This window comes from Salvia miltiorrhiza, chromosome 2 (genome assembly GCF_028751815.1).
Source record: "Salvia miltiorrhiza cultivar Shanhuang (shh) chromosome 2, IMPLAD_Smil_shh, whole genome shotgun sequence".
Classification (NCBI taxonomy): Eukaryota; Viridiplantae; Streptophyta; class Magnoliopsida; order Lamiales; family Lamiaceae; genus Salvia; species Salvia miltiorrhiza.
Window position 1 is genome coordinate 63,760,757 of NC_080388.1, and position 22,463 is coordinate 63,783,219.

Below are 22,463 nucleotides of genomic sequence, written 5' to 3' on the forward strand. Positions count from 1 at the left end.
ATCATTAAGAAAAATTTTATTTCCTTTAAACAATAATCTTATTTACTTTTTAGAAAAGTCTTATTTATATTTGAAAAAAGTATTAGTATTTATTTTAGGAAAAATTGTATGAAAATACACAAACTTTGCTAAAAATTCATATTCGATGCCAAATTAGGATTTTACAATTAAATACATCAATTTTATAAGTGGTTCAATTTTGACGCCAATTTCATTTCCGGTGATTTTATGAAAAGTTTTATTTACATATAAACAAAAATATCCCACTTGAGGAAGTTGCAGCTGATGACCTTCATCAATTTACACAGGCAACAAAACAGAAGCAAAAGGTGATATAATCTCCCACAGCCTTTATTAATTATAGTCAGACTATTCACACAATTTTCACCATCTAGTACCCGTTATCAAGGTGGGTACGTGGACAACAATGTGACGTCCGCATGTAAAAGGTTGGCGTGTACATCCATCACAATTAAATTGTAAGTACTAATTAATAATTTTAATTGCATATCAATAAATTTTAATTGAAATTTGATGAATTCAATTAAAATAGTACACCGTATATCCGAATGAAGATAAATTTGTTGACTGTATACAATTACAAGGCACTACGGAGTAGTGACATTGAATAATACCACATTCTTGCGCATCTGAAACGTGTTAGGATCATTTTGATTTAAGCAACTTCATCTTGATTTTTTGCTATGCTAGCAGAAAAATGAATAAAGCAAGAAATGCCAAATATGTGGAGCTGCAAATTAATCTCCCATCACATTTAAAAGTGTATTGGAAGTAGTCTTAGCAAAATATATAAAGCAAGAAAAGGTCATGCAAAAGGTGTAACAGAAGATGGGGAGGTGAGCAAGGAAGAGAGAAGAGCAACGATGAGAGCAGAGTTGTAGGTGGTTGGCTCGCCCTGCATGGAGTTGTTTCTGGCGTCGACGTACGTTTCATTGAGAAAGGGCCCGCCCACGAGCGCCCCAACGGCCACGTTGGGGTTGGGCTCATCGGAGTCGAGCCACTTGAAACCCTCCTTGCACCTCGGCGACTCCTCCTCCGGAATCGACGCTCCCCTGTGATGCACGTATTCCGGGTACTTCACCCCGTACCCCACCACGTAGCTCATCTCCATCGGGTTATTCCCCAGCACGTATTCAACCTGCGTCACCGCGAACTCGCGAAGATCCCCCGCCGTGAAGCTGCTGCCGTCGCACGACAGAGAAGCCGCCTGCGCAGCGTGCATGTAGTCGCTGTACACGACTGCTAGAAACGCCGATGCCACGGGGTGCTGCAATGCGTTCCATTCGCTTACCCATATCAGACCACCTGTACGTTTTTCGTTTTAATTAATTCATTAATTTTAAGTAGTAAACAATAAATTAGTGAGTAAATTAAGGCTGAGATTACTGTCAGTTCTACTGGAGGTGGCGGATGGCGATTCCGGTAAAAGGCCGCACATGACAGCTTCTGCCGAGTCCCGATATTTCTGGATGATGGACACGTCTTTCCCTTTCCCTCCCACGAAGCTGATTCGGGATATCAGCACCTGAGCTCCAGGGAGCTTGTTATCCCAGCTAAACCACGTCGGATTCCCCCAGTCGCCGAACTCATCGGCGTTCTTCCCCGTCAGAAAGTCCATATACGGCTGCTCCGCGGTGGCGTGGTAGAGCCAGGCGGCAGCCCACAGGAGCTCATCCCCGTAGCCGGTGGAGTTGTAGTAGGTTCCCACTTGAGGAATGCTGATGCTATACGACATCCTATACTTGTCAGCAAATGCAAACAATTGACGCGCATGCTTCAGAAGCAAACTAGAATACACGCTGTCGACGCTCTTATAAACCAGCGACGCCGACGCGAGAGCCGCCGCCGTCTCTGCTGCCACCTCGGTGCCCGGAGCGGAGGCGTTCACCATGGTGAGAGGCCTGGGCTCTGTCATATCCTCGGGTTTGTTCCAACAACTGTGATCCAGCTTAGGATCGCCCACCTGGATGTAGAGGAGATTATCGGCAGGGTGGGCATTGATGAGGAAATCGGTGATCCATTTGAGGGAATTTTGAGCAGGTTCCAGCTGATCGAGGAGCTTCATTTGGGCGCCGTATTCGAGGATGGCCCATGATAGCACGGTGGCGGTGAAGGCCATCGGAAAGCCGAACTTGATATGATCGCCGGCGTCGTACATCCCCATGGATAGATTCAACTTGGCCTCGCTTCCGTCTTTCAGAGCTGAATCCCCTCTCCAAGATATCTTATTGTCCTCCAACTTCCCGGCTGCACCACAAACAAATTAACATATATCATGTTCATGTTCATGCATATCAACACAACTAATACTCCAAGAAATTATGAAGAAATTAAGATTGATGGGAATTGTACATTTTTGTACGTCCAAAAACTGCAATGCGATTTTGAGAGCGTCGGCATATTTCTTTGAAACGGAAAAGGTAGAGCCGAAAACGGAGCTGGATTTTGAGTTCCTCAAAACTACAAAAACTGCGAATGCGATGCCTCCTAATACTATTAACAACAAGAACCAACCCCAACACCCTCCCGATTTCTTTTTCCTCTCCCTCATTTTCAAAAGATGAATTCAAACGAAAAATCACAAATCAAAATCTTTCTTCTATAAAACTGAATGATGATCTTTCCTAGTATGGGGCGATCGACTAGTTCTTCAAATTAGATGAAACAAAGAGAACACGAAATGGCGATGAGCCAAAATATGTGAAATAGTCTCGGAAATTTATTCACAACTTTTGAAATAAGCAACCTATTGGAAAATTAGGGATGAGAGAATTTAAGAGTATTTGTTAGGCTTTGAGAGAAGTGAAGTAAAATCTGACAGAAAAGGGGTAATAGAGGAATGAATATTTTTTAGAAAATTGTTTTTAATAAAATATTGACAGTGTAGTGGAGTTGACAAGATCTAAACGTGATGAGAGTCTGCAGGAGAAAACAGAGGAGCGATAAATGTTGCTGAAGACTGTATATGTTAGTTAAATTAGTTGCTAGTTCGATAAATTTATAAATGGAATTGGTCTCGTCTCGTGTTCTTTTCTCACTGTTTATTTATTTAGTTCTTTCATATATATGGATCGGATGAGTTATAATGACAATCAAATAAACAACGGGGTCCTTTTATATCATCACTTTCACTTGGTCATTATGGTTACGGTTGGGACAATATACTAAAAACTTGATATACTATGTAACTATCTTTATCAGGTTGGAAAATACCGTAAAATATCAAATTTAAGATATATTGAGATTTTCAGTAAAGTATGATGTTATATTAAAAAAAATCGATAGTAGTGTATATAGGTACCTCGATACCAAAATTCGGTATATATGTACCATTGTAGTGATACATACCTTTGTTTCGATATATCAACATATACCAAAAATTACAATATACCTTACCAAAATCTATTTTTTTATATATAACATTGATAAAATATTTTTAAAATAGTGACAAATTATAATATATATATATATATATATATATATAAATATATATAGTATAATATAAAAATTAAAATCATAGCAGAACAATTAATTCAATGAAAATAAGATATCAATATAAATAACTATAAAAATTAAATGGATTGACTGATATAATAGAATGATGCATAGTCTATATTGTTATTATTAGAATATAAAATAAAGAGTTAATTTAAAATTATAAGTATGATTATAATTATAAAAGAACTTGCATCTAACTTATACAACAATTCACACTGAGATAAAAACAATTACTATAATTCTCAAATATTTAAAATTATAAGGATGATTATAATTATAAAAGAACTTGCATCTAACTTATACAACAATTCACACTGAGATAAAAACAATTACTATAATTCTCAAATAGATAATTGAAAAATAAATGAATAAGGTAAATATAATATTTAATATATATTATATAGTCTATATTATTAGTAAATAATGATAAAATAGTTAAGTTTAACATATACTCTCTCCGTCCCGCTATTCAAGTCCCATTTCTTTTCGGCACGGAGATTAAGGAGAAGCAAATTAGATGATTTAAGAGTGTGGTCCACATGATTTAGTTTGTGTTTAAGGAATAACTAATTATTTCTAATTTATTATTATTAAAAGACTTAAATTTTTTAATTTATTTTCATATAATCTGTAATTTTATTTATATTAATTTTATGCTTGTTTAATGAAATTTTTACCTGCCTAAATTAAAAATTAATGGGCATAAGTTGACAAAAATCTGCAAAACTTGCAAGAACACAAAAGCAGAATTCCAATCTGCAAAACTTGCAATCTGCAAGTAACACCACACGAACACCAATCGAACTTGCAAAAACTTACAAGAACACCAATCGAACTCCAATCTACAATCACACGAACAAAAATCTGCAATTCTGAATCAACAAAAATCTGAACTCCAATCTGAAAAACTTGCAAGAACACCACACGAACCAAAATCTGCAATCAACAATTCCAATCTACAATTCCAATGTGAAAAACTTGCAAGAACAAAAATCTGCAATCAACAATTCCAATCTACAGATTTCGAACCAATCGAACTCAAACAAATCAAATAGATTTCGAACCGATCGAACTCAAACAAAATTGGAGAAAATTTCATGAACAGAGTGAAAATTTCAGGAACAGATCTGGATCATCTTCTCACTCAAGCCGCCGCCGCTCGCACTCCGCCGCGCCGCGCCGCTGCTAAGGTTTCATTCAGAGGGGTGGACGGTAGATAGACGCAGTTGGAGCGGGCTTCTGATGCGAATCACGGCAGATCGCCTCGAGCCTCTGGTCGTCGATGGTCGAGGCACAGAGAGAGAGAGAAAGAGAGATCTGGAGCGGGCTTCTGATGGTCGAGGCGCAGAGAGAGAGAGAAAGAGAGAGAGAGAGAGCCGAGAGTCTCTTTGCAGATGGAAGGCACGAGAAGGGTAGAGCCCTGGTCGCCGGAAAACGAGCGGCGAGGCGCTGCGGTCACCGATGAGAGAAGTGACAGACGGCGAGGCGCTGCGGTGAGGGCGGAGAAAAGCTTCCTCCGACGACAAGCAGGGGAAAGGCAAGTGGAGAAGAAGACGGCTAGGGCGGTGAAGGTGGAGGAGAAGGCTTCCTCCGGCGACGAGCAGACGACGGCGGTGGAGACTCAGGCGCAGAGAGGATGACGAGAGAAAGAGAGATAGAGAGAGAGATAGAGAATAGAGGGGAAATGAATTAATTAAGGGTTTATTAGTTGAACAATTAGTGAGTTAAGCATCCCCTTATTATTTCCTTTTTAGGAAACGGGACATTATCGGTGGAACAACCCAAAAAGGAAAATGAGACTTGAATAGCGGGACGGAGGGAGTATTTTAAACTTTTAATAAATTATATATATAAAAAAAGAACGGAGAACCATTTTCAGCCATTTGATTATCAAGATCTACAGTGGATGTATCATCTTGTTGGATGAATGCAGATCCTGGGTTCGAATCCTGAAGGAAGCAATTTTTTTTATTTTTTTGAGTGCATTAATTTTAACAGCGAATGCATTAATTTTTACAGTAAATGCATTAGATTTTATGGTTCTCACGTTCTCACAAATAATGTAGTTCTCTCTAGAACCACACCCTATATAAATTTGAATTGTATTGGAGGTTTATTGTTGAGTCGTGAGATGTTGACTATGCTTATTTTCTTGTGAACTTGTGATAGATTTTAATTAGGACGTTATTATATTTGTTAGATGTTAATTAGATAAAAATATTTTAAATAAAATAATTTAATGGTATACAATGCTGACGAGTCATAGGGTTTTTTAGGACAGTAACTTAGGTTGATTTGACAATTAGGACAATAACTTTTGGATTTGTAAAAATAGGACATTAATTAATAAGTTTTGCACCCGCATGATATTTCTCAGTCAATTATCAAATTTTCGAACTTTCCCATATGGACCAAGCACATGACATCCTATCTGGAGCCGTAAAAATGACGTGCTTGCCACATAATCAACCCCTCCATGCGGGTTGTTATGTACTTGGTCCGTGCAAAAAAGTTCCAAAATTCAATAATTGACCCATAAATGTCCTGCGGGTGCAATGCTTATTAATTAATGTCTTATTTTTACAAATTTGAAAGTTATTATCCTAATCTTCAAATCAACTTAAGTTATTATCCTAAAAAAACCATCTAGTCGAATGCTGACAAGTGACAATGACTAGTACTATTATTCTTTAGGTTGCAAGCAAAGAAGTTAGGGCTTACACACAGAAGACTGGCTTCATACCGTAATCTATATATAATATAAAACACCATTTTTCTTCCCTCCAATTTAATGGCATTTTTGCAATTATAATATCAATTAAGGATAAAAGTTTAGAAATTAAAAGAGTGGGGTGAGAGGAGAGAGAAATGTAGAAATCTGAGATAACTTACGCTTCATCTACTATCATTTTTTCCCACATTTTCTCTCTCCTCATTTTCTTATACATTCACCCATTTATTCTCAATTCCAATTTTTTCTCTCTTCTAACCTATTTTTCATATTTAGATAATTTTCTAAAAATCTTTAAATTTAATTTATGAAAATATATTCGACATGTATCTTAAATTAAAGATCATGACAAGATTTTTAATTTGATATAAAAATCATTAAATTAAATGTGAATTTGAAATAAATAAGTTATTATAATTTAAAATTTTAAAGTGATTATATTTCTCTCTCCTCTTTCTTTTTCTATATTCTTTCATTTTTCCCCCTCTCTCCTTATTCACTCCACGTTATTATATTATCTATATATTAATCTCTCTCCACACAATTTATCATGTTCTCTTCTCTTTTGATAAAAAGAACAAATAAAACATCAAATTTATTGGTTGGATTACTTTATCAAACATAACATAAAAATATGTAAATAAAAACTTTTAATTAAAAAATATGATGCACTATTATCAACAAACGTTGAGACGATATTATAAAAATATTTGTTAATTTTAATTTTATAGAAAATAATAATCAAATATCAAAGAACTATCTCAAATTTGAGATAGAGTAGATAATATTTTGAACTATATAAATTTTAAAGTTTTAAAAAAATACCAAAATTTGTTAAGTTTGTGTTATGTATAATCTTTAATATACAAGGTTTAGGTTCTATTTTATATTCTCCTTTCTTTGAACTTATTTGAACCATTTTATTTTACTCTCTTTCTTTCTTCAGATATTTATAATATTAGAAAAATAGAAAAATATCATTATAATATTTTTTTCTAAGATTTGACATAAAGTATATACATCTTTATATAATATTCCCTCCGTCCCAAACGAAATGTCATGTTTTCCTTTTTTGGCTGTCCCAAACGAAATGTCATGTTCCCTTTTTTGGCAATACACACTTTCTCTATACTTAATATTTAAATAATTTCCACCAACCTTCTTTATCTACTTTATACACATTTCTTAATCTCCGTGCCGAAAAGAAATAGGACATTTCGTTTGGGATGGAGGGAGTACTATAAAAGATGAGTTACTTTATTTTGTTTTCGTTTGTTGGTGAAAAAATAATTAAATGTCTTTTTTTTTTCTTGCAAAAAAACTTACATGATTGTTTGATTATAATTATTTTAATTTAATGCAATTAAGGAGAAGGAAATTTCAATATGAATTTGTAAAAAAATAGTTATTTATCTTAAAATTAGAATTTAAAATGTAATATAGATTTATTTAATAATATGTACAAATTATTTATTTGTTTGTATAAACATATTTGTTGTTATATTTTGTTTTTATATTATTCGTATTTTTTCTATTTTTGTAATTATTTTTGGGTTATTTAAATATGAACTTTTAATAATATTGCAGTTCGTACTTTTAAGAGCCCAAAATTATTATATGACGTCTATTAATATTGTTATTGATAGTTTTAGTGTTATTTGCTCAAAATGAGATTCACTTAAATTATATGCTTTATAATCAGTAAATTTAATTATTATACAATACTCATCAAATTTAATACTTATACTCCTACTCATTAAGTTGATAAATTATCAAATACTAATATTTAAATTAACAGAATTTTTTTTTGTTATTAATTAATTTAACTCATAAATAATACTCCCTTCGTCTCACTCCAATAGGCTCATTTCTTTTGGGCACGGAGATTAAGAAACTTACTTTTCAGGAGTAAGTGGCGTGGTTTACACCAATTAAGTACAATTTCTTTACTGAAAATGAAAAACGAGCCTATTGGAGTGAGACGTCTCAAAAAGGAAAACGAACCTATTAGTGTGAGACGGAAGGAGTAATATATTTATATAAATTAAAATTTTAAAAATAAATAAATATATTGTGGCCCGTGCATCGCACGGGAGGATGTACTAGTTTCAGTATAAAATGACAATTTCGATATGTTGGTTACTACGGTAAATCAAAACTCGATACATATCAAAATAAAAGTACAATGCATATATTTTATATTTTCTATACTGAAATTTAAGTATATTGAAGATAAAAATAAAATATGAAATATGAAAATTTAATAAAGTATATCTTATCAATGCACCCCAAATTATGTAGCGAACGAGTACGATAAGCGGCCGTGCAATTTTGATGAGTAACACACTTGGAATATCTAAAATATAATCTTATTACTTTTTTTAGTTGAATACAATTTTATTATTTAATTATTATTTAATTGCTCATAGCATCAATATCTTTGAAAATTATTTCAAAAGGCTGACGATTATCTGATTAAATAAACAGGATGGATGGTTTTCGAAAGGAGAGAAGGAGTTGGATCATTTTCTAATAATCACTTTTATAGTTGTAGTTGATTCAATGATTTTAGCATTTTAGATTCTAACGTGATTGACATTTAGGCGATCAGGCTATATTTATGTGTGATAAATTGGTAGTTAGTAATATATAAGGCAAAACACATTTTTAGATCTTTATACATTAGTTTTCATCTCAATATGACCTTCTTCTATTTGTTCTTTGAGAGAATGGTCAATTTATCATTATGAGATCTAACCATGTAATATTATAAAGGTAATTTAATTTATTGACATAATAATTTTAAGTTGTCGATATGTCCGAGTGGTTAAGGAGACAGACTTGAAATCTGTTGGGCTTCGCCCGCGCAGGTTCGAACCCTGCTGTCGACGTTCTATTCTTTTTCCTTGCGAAAATTTTCAGTAAATACTCTTTTTTTCTTTTTCTTTTTCGGAATTTTTCACTAAATATATTTTCTGCAATTATCTCTTACTATCCATCCTTTTCAATTAGACCTTATGCTGTAATTTTTTTTCTTTGTTTTGTGAAATCATTCACTAAATACTCGTTTTTTTTTTTTGTTTTTTTTTTTTGGCGAAATTTTGAACAAATACATTTTCTGCAATTATACATTACTATCAACTTTTTTTCAATTATACATTTTTTTTTTCTGACGGCTGACTGCTGATTGAGCACACTATAAATTCACGTGGATACATTACATGGAAATGTTATATTTTTTGTTCAGAGATAACATACTAATTTTGACCTACTCTTTCTTCATTAATTAATTAATTAATTAATTAATTATAATAATATTCACATTGATAGTGTGTATGTGTAAAATACCCACTTTGATTCCCAAATCCAACCCTATCATATACTCATATAAACGTTAGTACACAAAATTGTTTGTATTTTGTTTTTCAAAAGGGATTATAGCAAAAAAATACACGAACTTTGATAAAAATTGCAATTTTCAACTGAACTTTCAAATTAGCCAAAATATACCTGAACTTATATTTTTTGTTGTAAATTTCACCTGAACTTGCAATGATTGAACTCCGTCGAGGTGAAATTTACAACAAAAAATATAAGTTCACGTATATTTTGGTCAATTTAAAAGTTCAGGTGAAAATTGCAACTTTTATCAAAGTTCGTGTATTTTTTGGCTATAATCCCAAAAATTAGTATCTTAGCTAAATCAAAATTGAAAAAAGCTTTTTTCATACTAGAAATCAATATTAATATTGTTGAAGCTAATTAACTTCAAAAGATAATAAAACTGAATTGGGCTCATAACACACAAGATCCAAAATCTTCGAAAATCAAACTTTTCAATTGGGACTCTAAATCGAGCTCGACAAAATATTAACTCTATGCAACGCAACTCGATTATAATATATACCACCAAAAATAGAAGATATAATTTCTTCTTTCCACATAATGACATAAATGGATCCTCTCTGTTTTGCAGTGAACAACTCTAGCATGATACATCAAATACATCTGTAAAACCCAACAACTGATATAGTACTAACACATTACATGAACGTAATAATCTTGACTCCAAAGTCAAAAAAATACACAGAAAAATATATTTGCGCAAAATATGTGTCAATGCCCCATCTATGTAACTTCAAAACAAGTTAATTTGGCATCAAAGAATTCATCCGAACGCGGCCATGTTCTCTGCAGCACTCAGTCATCATCCTTAAATTCTCTGTTCGAGGCAAAACAGAAGAAAAATAAGTATTCATCATCAATAGGTGGCCATTACAAGGCATACAATCGCCATTCTTCTGTGCTGTACATATGTCAGGATTTGTATCATATATATATATATGATCAATCAACTCACCTACGATCAAGGTAACGAGGTTGAATGCCGCTGCCCTGGCACGTGGTGCACGTCAATGAGCCAGCCCCGTCACAATTGATGCACCGAGAGATTTCTTTCTCATCACCACCTAGATCAACAGAGACACTGCCGGTACCCGTGCAAAATCTACATTTTTCTGCCGAAAATTTGTAATTTTTAGATGTGATCTGAATAATACCGTGTAGCTGTAACAAATGATTAAAAATCTTGGTTTAGCACTCAGTTCATTTTTACTAAAATCTTGGTTTAGCAATAAGATTTAATACAACAGAGACAGAAATTTAGTTATATTTTAAGAGAGTAATACATGTCACTTCTGAGAAGTTCCAGAATGTCAGGTTTGAGAAAGCGATATGTAATGGTGTATGTTCACTATATAATGGAAGTTGCATCAGTTAACTTTTCCAACAGTAAGGACAACCAGCCCTACCATTTTACTTTTCACTGAAATGCAGCATAATGCAGCAAGAGCATAAACTATAAAGATATTGAGATTCTTCATTATTATGTCACAAAGAAAGATTGCAAAGTCATTTGCTTTTAAAAAACGAATTCATCAGCACACAAACTCATATGCATAGCAGTCTCCCATTAGTGATGGCTTATAATGTCTTCCAGTTCTCCAATTAATTAATGGAATTTGGACATATCATTATCACCACACCTGTTAATCTTTCTTATTGCATTAACTTTAGCTTATCCTTTCATTACATTATTCTGTTAACTGAAAAGCCAGAGACCTCTTCTTAACCAAAAAACAGCACTGGAGTAGTCTCATTTCAGTCAATACATAATGCCTAACACGAAGCCACACACATTAGTGCATCAACAAAAAAGAGAAAAAGAAAAATCGAGAGATTAACATTTGAAAACCTTCTTTTTTCAGAACTGGACAGATTTTTAAACAGATTGATCATCAGATATGGCTAACTGGATAGCACTCCACAAAACTGACATACTCTATATTCTTTTACTTATCCATTGATCATCATAATTAATTGAAGGCCTTGGTCTCCAAATATGGAATTTTAAATATTTCTTCACTGGGATCTTTAATTGGATTGTTACGGGCAGAACAAATGGGGCATGCACTGGAAGAAGCGGTTTGTTACTGAGCCCTCTTATTGGGCATACTAGGCATGAGAATTGTCATTTTGTTTGGAGTTGAAGTAGCATGGCTCTTACTAGTAAAACAGACCAATGAGTGACGAGTCAGTTGTCAGGCCTTAATCTTGTTTTAGCATTATCTTTACAACTAAATTTCTAAATGGGTTGTTTTAGCTTCTGTATATGGTAAGAATTCTATGTAAGGAAAATCAGAGCTGATACTAGCTTGGTATGACTAAGTTTACTTTATAGCACAAAATTACTTGGCATTCTGGGACTGATATATTTTCTAGAATAAATGAGGCTTTGGTGAACTTTCATAATGAAAAGGCTATGCTTCTTTAAAAAGAATCTACAATGTCAATATTAATTCAGGAAATTATAATTAAAAAGTCAAATCAAAATCCACCCAACTCTGTTCTCCATTCTCCTACTGTACAGTGTACACCATCATGCGTTGACACCACAAGATACCATTTGTCTAGTGTTAGATAAAACGCACCTCCAGTGTCGGAGGATAGCTTTCTCATACACATACTGGGTACTATTTTCTTAACATATTTTTTCGAAAGTAAAAAGGAGCAAAAGAACAACCAAGAATAATAAACTTCTTTTAAGGTTCTAAGAGAACAGTGGTACCTCATCTAAACAGTGTTTTCTTTCTTTAAGTATTGTTGTAGAAAAAACTCTGTTTTCCCAATTACAGCCTCCAAATTTCATACAACTAAAATTTCATGGAACCATTACTGATAAGGACATATCATGCATTCTCTTTGTACTTGGGAGCAATATCTCCACAAACCTATTCCATATATAGCACACGTAGAATGTGTGTGTGTGTGTAAGGTTAGACAAATTTTTGTAATATGCAAATGTAATAGATTGACGGATACAAATTTCATAATGGGATAGCAGCATCTATAGTTTGCATCATGTTCTAACTTTCTAAACACACCATCAAATTAAACAAAGAAGGACTTTCAACTATTGTACATCGGTTAGAAATCTCAATTTAGGAACAATGAGAATAAAGAGAATGACTTACGAGAACCGGAGCCATTACAGGGGAAGCATGCCTGAGTATTTTCTCTCTTGGCCTGCAAAGAAACAGTAAAGATTCCATATCACCAACTCAACATTAAACTCTATCAATGTATCATTCAACAGTCACTCTAAGCAATTCAAAAGGGGGGAAATGAAAAGAAAAAAGGTAACAGAAAACCCACAGCACTGTCAATTTGGGTCTCATAGAAAACAGGAATCCCAATCCCGACTGCAACACTGACCACCCCAACTGTAATTGCCACTATCTGCAAACAACTTCATTAACGACATTAGCAATCGAGAACAAATTAACAAAGCTTAGAAGAATATAAAAATATTATTTACTGTGTTCTGATCAAGATCAACTGCTCTGACGCATGGATACGAAGCCGGAGAGCGTTGCGTTTTGAGGGATTTTGTGGGAAATGAAGATGGAGAGGAAAGCTTAAGGGGGCAGTAGACAAATGGAGAGTTGAGGCGAGAAGCTGAAGGTGCAGCTAACATTTTCCCTTTTCCCTATCAATTTTAGCAAATCCTTGAATGAAAATGGTGGAATCGTAGCAGCAAAATTGAGTAAAGAGAGGAGAATCTCTTGGTGTTTCAGTGGCGGAATGTGGATTGTGTGGGGCTCACTTCAATCTTCGCCAGGGAAAATTTTGGAAATGGGATTTTCTTCAAAATTTCCACCAACATTTTCGTTATTTAACCAAACACGGAAATATAATATTTTAAAATTAAATTACTTTTTCATAATAGAATTCGTGTCAAATAAACAAGAAATGTACAATAACTCACATATATTAATCTTTTAAATAATTTAAACTATCACTTTATTAATTAAAAATAAAATTATTAATTTAAGGGTTAATTACGCCAAAAACCATGAACTATACCTCCATTTCCAAATTTACCATGAACTTTGTTTTTTATCAGCAATTCCATGAATTTAAAGGGTTGATCAATTTTTCCATGACTTTCAAAAATCCCCAAATTGAATGCTGACATGGCATCGCCGGAACTGAATCAAAACGACGTTGTTTAGTTGGGGGGATAAAACGACGTCGTTTTGAGCCCCAACCATGCCTCATAGCCGGGAAATTCACTAGACGTCATCGGGACCGCTTGGCGGTGGGAGGAGGGAGTCTGCTTCTCGCTGGAGTCAGATTTTCGCGGCGGTGGGAGGAGGGAGGCGGTCCTAGGGCCACATCTTCGCCACCAGGTCGTTCGCCGCCGCCGCGATTCTGAAATTAAGATCTGTGGCGCGGCGCCGGTGGTGAGAGGAGGGAGGCGGTCCTAGGGTTTCAATTTGGGGGTGGGAGGAGGGAGGGAGACAGCGGCTCCATGTGCTGCTGTTAGGTCGCAGGTCGGATCTGCTGTCGCGCCGGGCTGGGAAAAGGAGAGCCAAAGGCGGCGAACTCAATTTCAAGCGACAAGAAGAAGAAGAGCAGAAACGAACCGCATGAATTCGTGTTCTGCGAGGCCTGTAAATTGAACCACAACCACAGCCGCGCACCAGGGGGAAGATGAATGCGGCGGATTCAGGAGGGAGGGAAACGGTGGATCTAGTGTGGTGGTGGCGCGAGGGGGAAGATGAAGGCGGCGGATCTGGTGTGGTGGTGGGAGAACGCAGCAGAGGGCGGCGGCATAGGGTGGCTGATCTGGAGATGGTGGTGGAGAAGGGTGGCAGGGCGGCGGCGGCAGAGGGCAGTGCCCTGTCGGCGCCATGTCAGCCCGTAGTTGTCATGTGTCAATTTTTAGTCATAGTAGGCGCCATGTCGGCGCCATGTCAGCTCGTAATTGCCATCTCAGCTCGGAGCTTCACCGGAGCAAAAAAGCATGGAAAAATTGATCAACCCTTTAAATTCATGGAATTGCTGATAAAAAACAAAGTTCATGGTAAATTTGGAAATGGAGGTATAGTTCATGGTTTTTGGCGTAATTAACCCTTAATTTAATTACACTTTATTTCGAAGGGAACTTATTAATTAAATGAGTGGAATGAATATACATTCTCCGGGGAATATCCAATGGCTCGTTTGGTTCAAGTTGAGAAATAGAAATAGAATAGAATCAAATAAAGGAGATGAATAGTATTTTTTATTGAGTGTTTGGTTCACTAATGAAAATGAATCATTAGTAAGAATTTTTTTTTCTTTTGTTTTTTCTTCATTTTGATGGGTAATAAATTGGTGATTGTGTTACCTTCAAATAAGAATAATGATTAACTCGTTATCTAAATCAACCACTAAATATTGAATTTAATTAATTAATTTTTTTTTTCAATATGCATAAAAGTTCAATCAAATATAGGCTCAGTCTTGAGATTCCACTTCCAACAATTTATGAAGGAAAACAAAATCCAAATAAAATGCAAATTACAGGAAGTTCGGAGATTTATTTTCAGTTTCATAGGGATAGGGTACAATATGCCGAAGGTAAATGGAGATGACTACTATTATTCTAAAAAGTACTAATAATAGTTTGTTACCTTTGACTTTGGTATGTTGTCGATATAAGATATTAACTTTAATTTATTTTTAAATGTCATGAATTTTTAATGATTATTAGAAAAATATTAGTATTATATATAAGAAGATTATGAATTGGAGCTCTTTCTTTAATCGGATTCCTACTTGATATCTTCTCAACCATTTATTCATATTTATTTTAAAATTCTCATTTTATACATTTTTAATTGATATTTTCTACAAATTTAAATCCTAAATCAATTTAAGTGATTATCGCCGACTTAAAAACCTATATAGAAAAAATTAGATATAATATTAAAATATAATTAAAATCTTCAACTGTACATTAAACTTCTAGTAATCTCCATATAATAGAGAACCTATATCAAAGTATTACATATATATAATAATTATTTAATACAAATAAAAATAAAAAGTTTATATGTTTGGTCTGAGATAAAAACCAAAGCCATCTCTTATTTTATTATTTTTCTTTGAAAAACAATTTTATCTCACTCATAAGATAATTAATTTTAATGATTAATTTATTACTATTATTTATTCTATTAGTTATCTTATTTTTATTAATCAATCAATTTCTAAATATGGATACTAAACAAATAGAAAAATGTGTGTATAGGGGCGCGCTCCAGTGAGACCCCTTATTTTTCGTGTAACATGAGGACAATGAATAAGACATATAATACTAATGAACAAAACGTATATCTAACGAATAAAATGTAGGTACTGATGAAAAATAAAATTTAAAAAATCGAAAATGAATAAGATATATATATATTGATGAACAAGGCAGTATATACTGATGAATAACAAAATTTAAAATATTTTGTTCCCTCTAGGATTCGAACCCTGCGAAAAAAAAAAATCACCCTCCAGATACAATATCAGCCATAGGATTGATAAAATAAACGCATCAGATCGTGTCCTAGATCTCACTAAAATTAGGGGGTCTCATTGGAGATATCAGCCATAGGATTGATAAAATAAACGCATCAGATCGTGTCCTAGATCTCACTAAAATTAGGGGGTCTCATTGGAGCGCCCCTGCGTGTATATATATATAGAGAGAGAAGTTAGCCTCAAAATCTCCTGTCTTGAATTCAAAATAAGAAATAAATGAAGAAGAATAACGCCACTTTCCCGTCTGTAACATACATAATGAAATATTGAAGCTAATTAACAATCTTTTTCTTTTTACATGGCGTGGTGGATAGCGAATAGTGATGCGTAGAGAGTGATCTATAATAGTAGTATAAAATTAAGTTTATAATTAGGGAACCCAATAAAGTGGATAAGGGAGCTAAAAGTACATGCGAAGACTAGAATTACCGATTACGTACTTTCTTTATTCTTTTTTCTTGCTTTTCAACTGGTTAAATAATATACTTTGCTCTGCCTCATTATCCATATGTATTCACTACATTCTACATACATAATTATTATTCTCTACTTTCATATGTCGTAATATATTATCGACATGGACATTTCCAATTTCTTATAACAACGTCATTTTCAATCTTCTAAACAATAAATGAATTGTGAATATATTGGCTTAATTTGAATTTCAGTTGAGGATTCTATCCTATGTAGCTTTAAATATTGGCGAAAGTTATATTCTTCATACTTGGACATAATAAAATACTGCATCTAAATATATTTATTGGGATCAATGAAAATGTTATTTTTCGTGAGATAATGCAATATAAATCTACGAATAGTTGTAATTTAGTTAATGTGATGAAATTATCGAACTCATATTTGACTGGTTATTCGTATATTATATATAAAAAAAACTTATTTATAAATTTTATTGGCTTATTCATTATCAATTCTCATTTTTATTCACACGAAAATTTAAAAATTGACGTGTTATGAAACTCATACGAACGATAACAAATTAAAAGTGAACTAACTTAATTTCTATCTAACAAAGAATAATAACACGACATTAGAACAATTAAAGAAAAAATAAATATGAAAAGACATACATACATACTCGTATTTTTTATTTTATTTTTATGGTAAATCCCATTACGTTTGTTCTGTTACAGATTGGTGCTCTAAATGGAGGAATAACAAAAATTTATGCCTTTAAATGTCTCATTTCTTATCCCACATTTTACACAAAAGAGAAGTTTATCATTTTTCTTTCCTTATTTTCACTTCAAGGATGGATAATATTATCCCTCCTTGAAGTGAAAATAAGAAAAAAAAATAATGAACTTCTCTTTCGTGTAAAATGTAAGATAAAAAAAAAAGATATTTAAAGATTTTTTTTTTGTTATATATCCCTCATTTTCCCATCCATCAAAGTGAAGGCTCCCTAATAAAATCACATTGAGATTTATTATTCTAATTCGACCCCTATGAAGAACATGTGTCTCTAGTAAGATTGATAACATCTCTTTAGAAGCTCAAAAGGTTATCTTTCTAAACCATATAGATTCGTTAATGTCAAGTATGATAATAAAGGTTGCTAAAAAACAATTAATGTTAGATTGAACAATATATACTAGCTAGTTAAAGATTTAACCATTCTCATTGGATCGTTTTTATTTCTATATATTTGTACTTATTTTATGCATGCATATATATACTTATTATAATTATTTATATATAAATTTCATTTTTTGTTTTATGAATTACTTTCTATATCCGTTAATTACTTGAATTTATTTGAATCTACTATAGATATAGTATATAGAGATTTATAGCTTGAATTTGTTTTGCTATATTCTATAATCAGAAATATGTTTGACTTTGCAAATATTGGAATATTGGTGATGTAATATATATATATATACCTTAATTTTATTGTACTTTTTTTAGGGTATAAAGAACGATTAGGGAAATTTCATAATGTTAAAAATTCAAACTATTGAGTTTGTTGCATGACAGCAATATTCAACTTTTAAAAAAATTGTATGACTTGATTTTTGGTTGACTGCAAGAGCATTCATTATCCCCAATATATTTGATCATATGGTAATATGTTTGAAACTTTAAACTCAGTTTGATGAGATGCAAGATTAATAATTTTGAACATGGCGCAATGCACACGTGTGATAGTAGTGCTGCTGAGCTGACAAAAAATGTAACATTCGGAAGCATTTCATCGTATTATTATTATATTCCACAATTAGATAAAATCAAATTCGCAATATTTAAGTCTTTTAACGGTACATTGCTAAAAACACACGTTAAGACCGTGGTGCAGGTGCACCCCTCCACATTATAACCCTTGAGAAACTCAAAATAAAGGCTCTGGGAAATACACAGGATTTCAAAACGTTACCGTCAAAATCTGGTCCCCTTCTCGTCTTCTCACTCTACCCCAGCCGACGCTCCAACGCTTCACCGCGACGGCTCCACTTGTTGTGCGGCGGCGATATAATCGCAATTGTCCAATCCCACTTCTTACCTAGTCTCTGCGCTCATCTTCGCGACGCTCAGCAAACGGTCATTTCCTATCTTTTGGACTCTGCGTTGTACCGGCTTTAGTTTACTGTTGCTGAATCTCTCGTTTCAAAAAACTTATACAGTTTTTTGATTCTCGATTGTTTTCAATCATCAATATTTTGTTATTTGTCTGTTCAAAGTGTATTATGTGCCTCGTGCATTTTCGGATGTGGTTGAATTATTTTGTGAATTGCCGCTTAGGTTTGTAATCTGATTTTCTTCTCCTTTCTCTTTATGAAAAGATTTTAAGGTTCTGATTCAACTGTCCTAGATGATATTTCGTGGACTCTGGAAATTGCGGTCGGAATAGGTTTAGAAAAATATATGGCGCAGTTTGTCATTATTGGTGGCCACAGATGGAGGAATACCGCATTTCACGAACTAATTTAGAGATATTACATTTCAGTTTTCAGTCCCCATTATGGCCGACGTTTCAGTTGTAGCTTGGTGGACATTTGAATGCTAAATGAGATGAATTGGTCAGAATTAGCAGGATTTTGTGGTTTTGTACCATTTGTTGGCCTTTTGGGTAAGATCAAGTGTAGCTGGAATTTATAGTGGTTTGATGTTCAGTTTGGATCTTGGTTTTGCTAATAAAAATGAGTGATTAGCATGCGTGCAAACTGATTTGTGTCTTGTATGCTTTGTATCAATTGGGGGTTCTTTATTTAGAATATTAAATATGCAAGATGTGATATTAGAGAAAGATAAACGGTGATTGTCTATAAAGTTTTCTGTTATTTGCAGATATAAATACCTACTAAATCACTAAATCATGTTTCATTTCACTCTAATTGCAACTAAAGTTTCTTGTAGAAAGTTGCCTGAATACAAATCTCAAGCAGAATCAAGGGGGTACTTGTGACTTTTAAAAGCTGTGTTTAGAAGTAAAAGATAGACGACAGCATAATGTTTCCCTGGTTACTTGAGATTTATACCAAACTTTATGCTTGCAAGCTTATTATTCTTTGGTTTCCCCCCCTTTTTTTTGTGAGCTATTTTCTGATTCACTGAAGTGCTGACTTGACCTTATAAATATTTATCTATGACAGGGGCTCAAGATGATTGGATCTTTTCTCACTAGAGCACTTGTGTATGAACCACGTGCACTCTTTTACTCCATTAAAGATTTAGTCACATTCATTTCCATTTGCACATGTTACTTAGTTTCTAGACTTCTTGCAGGCTGATATTTGGCTATGTTTATCCTGCATATGAATGCTTTAAAACTGTGGAGATGAATAAGCCTGACATTAGCCAACTTCGGTTTTGGTGCCAGTACTGGTATAGTTATTTACTATTATATCCAGTTCATCATCCAGATAATTTAGTTTATATTTTTTAAGGTGGTGCTTCATGTTTAACTTTCAGGATTTTGGTGGCTGGATTGACTGTATGTGAAAGGATTGGTGACATGTTCATTGGCTGGTAAATTGTCAATGCTTCAGGTGCTACAAAGTTAATTGTTTTTGTTAATTTTTTTCTGATCTATAAATATTTTTTGAAGGGTTCCAATGTATGGTGAAGCTAAGTTGGCCTTCTTTATATACTTATGGTTTCCAAAAACTAAGGTGACAATCTTCTTTATGTAATCTTTTGCCTATTTCAATTGTTACCTCAATTGTGCATTCTATTCATATGTTTCCTTCACTAAATTGATTTCAGGGAACTGCTTATGTTTATGACTCCTTTTTTAGACCATATGTTGCTAAGCATGAGACAGAAATTGATCGTAATTTGTTAGAGCTAAGGTTAAGAGCTGGAGATATGGCTGTCTCATACTGGCAGAAGGTTGCGAACTATGGTCAGACTAGAATTTTTGATATTCTGCAGTATATTGCTTCACAGTCAACTCCACCTCGACCAGTTCAGGTATGTACTGGAATACGTTATTTCTGGACTACTTTGGTTCAAGTTCAACCATACCATCTGTTTACAGTTATGGCAATTCTTGTTTCTGGATTTCTAGTTTTTGTTCTATGGAATTGAACTGTGGTTGAATGCTTTGGTTTCCTACTCTAAATTCTTATATTGTGAAGCAGCAATATCTTATGCATTTGACAAAAGTCTTGCCCTTTATGTAGTCTCAAACCCAGATCATGCATCTAATATCTAAAACCCATAATGTTCTTTGTTCACGGTTGTGAATCTTGAAGCCAGATCACGTTAAATAGATGCACTCACAATCTAATTTTATTAGTATTCTTGAAATGCTTAAGTTGTGTGGTGTGCTTTCCACTTTTGGTATCGCAAGTAGTCAAGTCTTTACTTTCATTGGAACTAAGACTATAGAAGATCACAACTTCAGTTGCTATGAGATGGACAATCATATGATCATTTCCAGTTTATGTTGACAACATGTCAGTAATTTGTTTATCGGTTTTTTCTCATTTTCTTTTATTTTATTTTTTCAAAAATTATTTTGGTATATGGTCTTAACCTTTGTTCGGTTCAGCCACAACTAGTACTAACTCAGTTTTTTTTATCTACATTGCAGAGAGTCGAGAAACCTGGAATGCCATCGACCCGCACATCGACTGTTGCTTCGCAGCCACAAAATGGACAACCCGGATCTCCTGCTTCCGATGCGTCTTTGAGCGAGCAGCTAGATGACTCAACAGATGAAGCAGGGCCTTTGCAAGATTCAAAAGCTAAAGCTGTGCCTGCGGTCTTGAGTGAACAAAAAACCACTCCAACCCTGCCCCTTGTTGAAACGGCAAAATCTTCGACTTCCAGTGAAGTTCAGGTAATGCAAGTTGATTCAGTCCCTCCGGTACCAAAGGAAGCCGCCGCGCAACCTCCCCCACAAGAAGTAGTCATGGAAGAACCTGTCCGAGTGACACGAGCTAGGTCTCGGAGAACACGTGCTCCATCATCGGATCGCTGAAACAAGGAGAGTAGTTATTCAACATGTAATTACTTGCAAGGTGAATGGGATAGTGTTGTTGGGTTGTTGATGTTGATATACATTCTGCCACTGTCAACAATACAAGCTATAGTTTCATAATTCAAACAAATAAAAATTCCAAATCAATTTCTCCCTCTGTTAGAACAGGTCCCAAGTGCCCAGCAACGTTTCATTAGGTTGGGTATCATTCATTTCTTTGAATTTCAATTTTGTGGTCGTACTTTTGGAATCTTTTCTTTTTCTTTTTCTTTTTTTCATTTACGGTGCCTTCTCTTTTATTGAAAATGGTGGGAATTATATATTCTGACCAATTTTTACTTTTTTCATTGTAAGGTGGATAATTTTTTTTGGCAACATGGAAAGAAATTTGGGTAGCTCTTTGTTCTTCCTTTTCACTCAATTACATGATAATATTATTATAGAGTAATGGTGTGTTAATATTTTTTCATATTTTTTTAATAGAAAATATGAGTAAAAAAATGGCATGATAATTTTTTTCATCGTTTCTTCTCTTTTCTTTCTTTTTTTTTCTTTTTCATAAAAGTTTACATTTAAAGAGAACGGATCATTTTTTTAAGGGGCGTTTATTTTGCATGATTGATTATATGCATAATTCAGTATTTTTATCCTTAAGAGAAGGATTTTTCTAATCCCATTTTTTTCATGGGAAAAGAATAAAGTAAAACTAGCTTGAATAAGAATCAATCAAAATTAGCTTGAATGATAAAAATAATCAAGGACATTGAGATATCTCAAAGTTTTAATTCATCTAAGTAAATAAGGAATTAGTCTCAATATTTTTATCTATCAAAGCTAATCCTTCAA

The 22,463-nt window shown here is 33.8% G+C and overlaps 3 protein-coding genes and 1 non-coding gene across 5 annotated transcripts; 2 read left to right on the plus strand and 2 right to left on the minus strand.

The window, feature by feature from the left end:
- Positions 1–639: 639 nt before the first annotated feature.
- Positions 640–2,851, minus strand: LOC131011068 (endoglucanase 2-like). The gene is made up of 3 exons (XM_057938821.1): positions 2,374–2,851; positions 1,408–2,268; positions 640–1,326 (listed from the first exon to the last, which is right to left on the minus strand). Exons 1-3 carry the CDS (start codon positions 2,570–2,572, stop codon positions 827–829), a joined length of 1,560 nt encoding a protein of 519 aa, XP_057794804.1. The 5' UTR covers positions 2,573–2,851; the 3' UTR covers positions 640–826.
- Positions 2,852–9,059: 6,208 nt separating this feature from the next.
- On the plus strand, positions 9,060–9,141 carry TRNAS-UGA (transfer RNA serine (anticodon UGA)). Its single transcript has one exon. It is a non-coding gene; the product is annotated as a tRNA-Ser (tRNA).
- A 1,025-nt stretch (positions 9,142–10,166) lies between these two features.
- On the minus strand, positions 10,167–13,482 carry LOC131011069 (protein SPA, chloroplastic). The gene is made up of 5 exons (XM_057938822.1): positions 13,128–13,482; positions 12,965–13,048; positions 12,784–12,835; positions 10,611–10,767; positions 10,167–10,472 (listed from the first exon to the last, which is right to left on the minus strand). The coding sequence occupies exons 1-5, from the start codon at positions 13,284–13,286 to the stop codon at positions 10,451–10,453; spliced, it is 474 nt and encodes a 157-aa protein (XP_057794805.1). The 5' UTR covers positions 13,287–13,482; the 3' UTR covers positions 10,167–10,450.
- Positions 13,483–18,451: 4,969 nt separating this feature from the next.
- On the plus strand, positions 18,452–21,764 carry LOC131011070 (putative HVA22-like protein g). Of its 2 annotated transcripts, XM_057938824.1 has the most exons (8): positions 18,504–18,730; positions 19,137–19,259; positions 19,783–19,823; positions 19,916–20,014; positions 20,102–20,158; positions 20,238–20,301; positions 20,396–20,602; positions 21,228–21,764. In XM_057938824.1, the coding sequence occupies exons 3-8, from the start codon at positions 19,792–19,794 to the stop codon at positions 21,615–21,617; spliced, it is 849 nt and encodes a 282-aa protein (XP_057794807.1). In that variant the 5' UTR covers positions 18,504–18,730; positions 19,137–19,259; positions 19,783–19,791; the 3' UTR covers positions 21,618–21,764. The 2 variants fall into 2 exon arrangements, with proteins under 2 accessions (XP_057794806.1, XP_057794807.1); XM_057938823.1 differs by lacking the exon at positions 19,137–19,259 and having other exon boundaries at positions 18,452–18,730.
- Positions 21,765–22,463: the final 699 nt, after the last annotated feature.

Bases quoted from the DNA above. Each gene is read 5' to 3' on its own strand.
- LOC131011068 (XM_057938821.1), bottom strand. From the start codon at position 2,572: ATGAGGGAGAGGAAAAAGAAATCGGGAGGGTGTTGGGGTTGGTTCTTG. The intron at 2,269-2,373 runs GTACAATTCCCA...TTTGTGGTGCAG, and splicing joins GTTTTTGGACGTACAAAAAT to CCGGGAAGTTGGAGGACAAT. The intron at 1,327-1,407 runs GTAATCTCAGCC...AAAAACGTACAG, and splicing joins CACCTCCAGTAGAACTGACA to GTGGTCTGATATGGGTAAGC.
- LOC131011069 (XM_057938822.1), bottom strand. From the start codon at position 13,286: ATGTTAGCTGCACCTTCAGCTTCTCGCCTCAACTCTCCATTTGTCTAC. The intron at 12,836-12,964 runs GTGGGTTTTCTG...GTTTCTTTGCAG, and splicing joins AGACCCAAATTGACAGTGCT to GCCAAGAGAGAAAATACTCA. The intron at 10,768-12,783 runs GTAAGTCATTCT...AATTTTCGGCAG, and splicing joins CTGTAATGGCTCCGGTTCTC to AAAAATGTAGATTTTGCACG.
- LOC131011070 (XM_057938823.1), top strand. From the start codon at position 19,792: ATGATTGGATCTTTTCTCACTAGAGCACTTGT. The intron at 20,159-20,237 runs GTAAATTGTCAA...TATTTTTTGAAG, and splicing joins GGTGACATGTTCATTGGCTG to GGTTCCAATGTATGGTGAAG. The intron at 20,603-21,227 runs GTATGTACTGGA...TCTACATTGCAG, and splicing joins CTCCACCTCGACCAGTTCAG to AGAGTCGAGAAACCTGGAAT.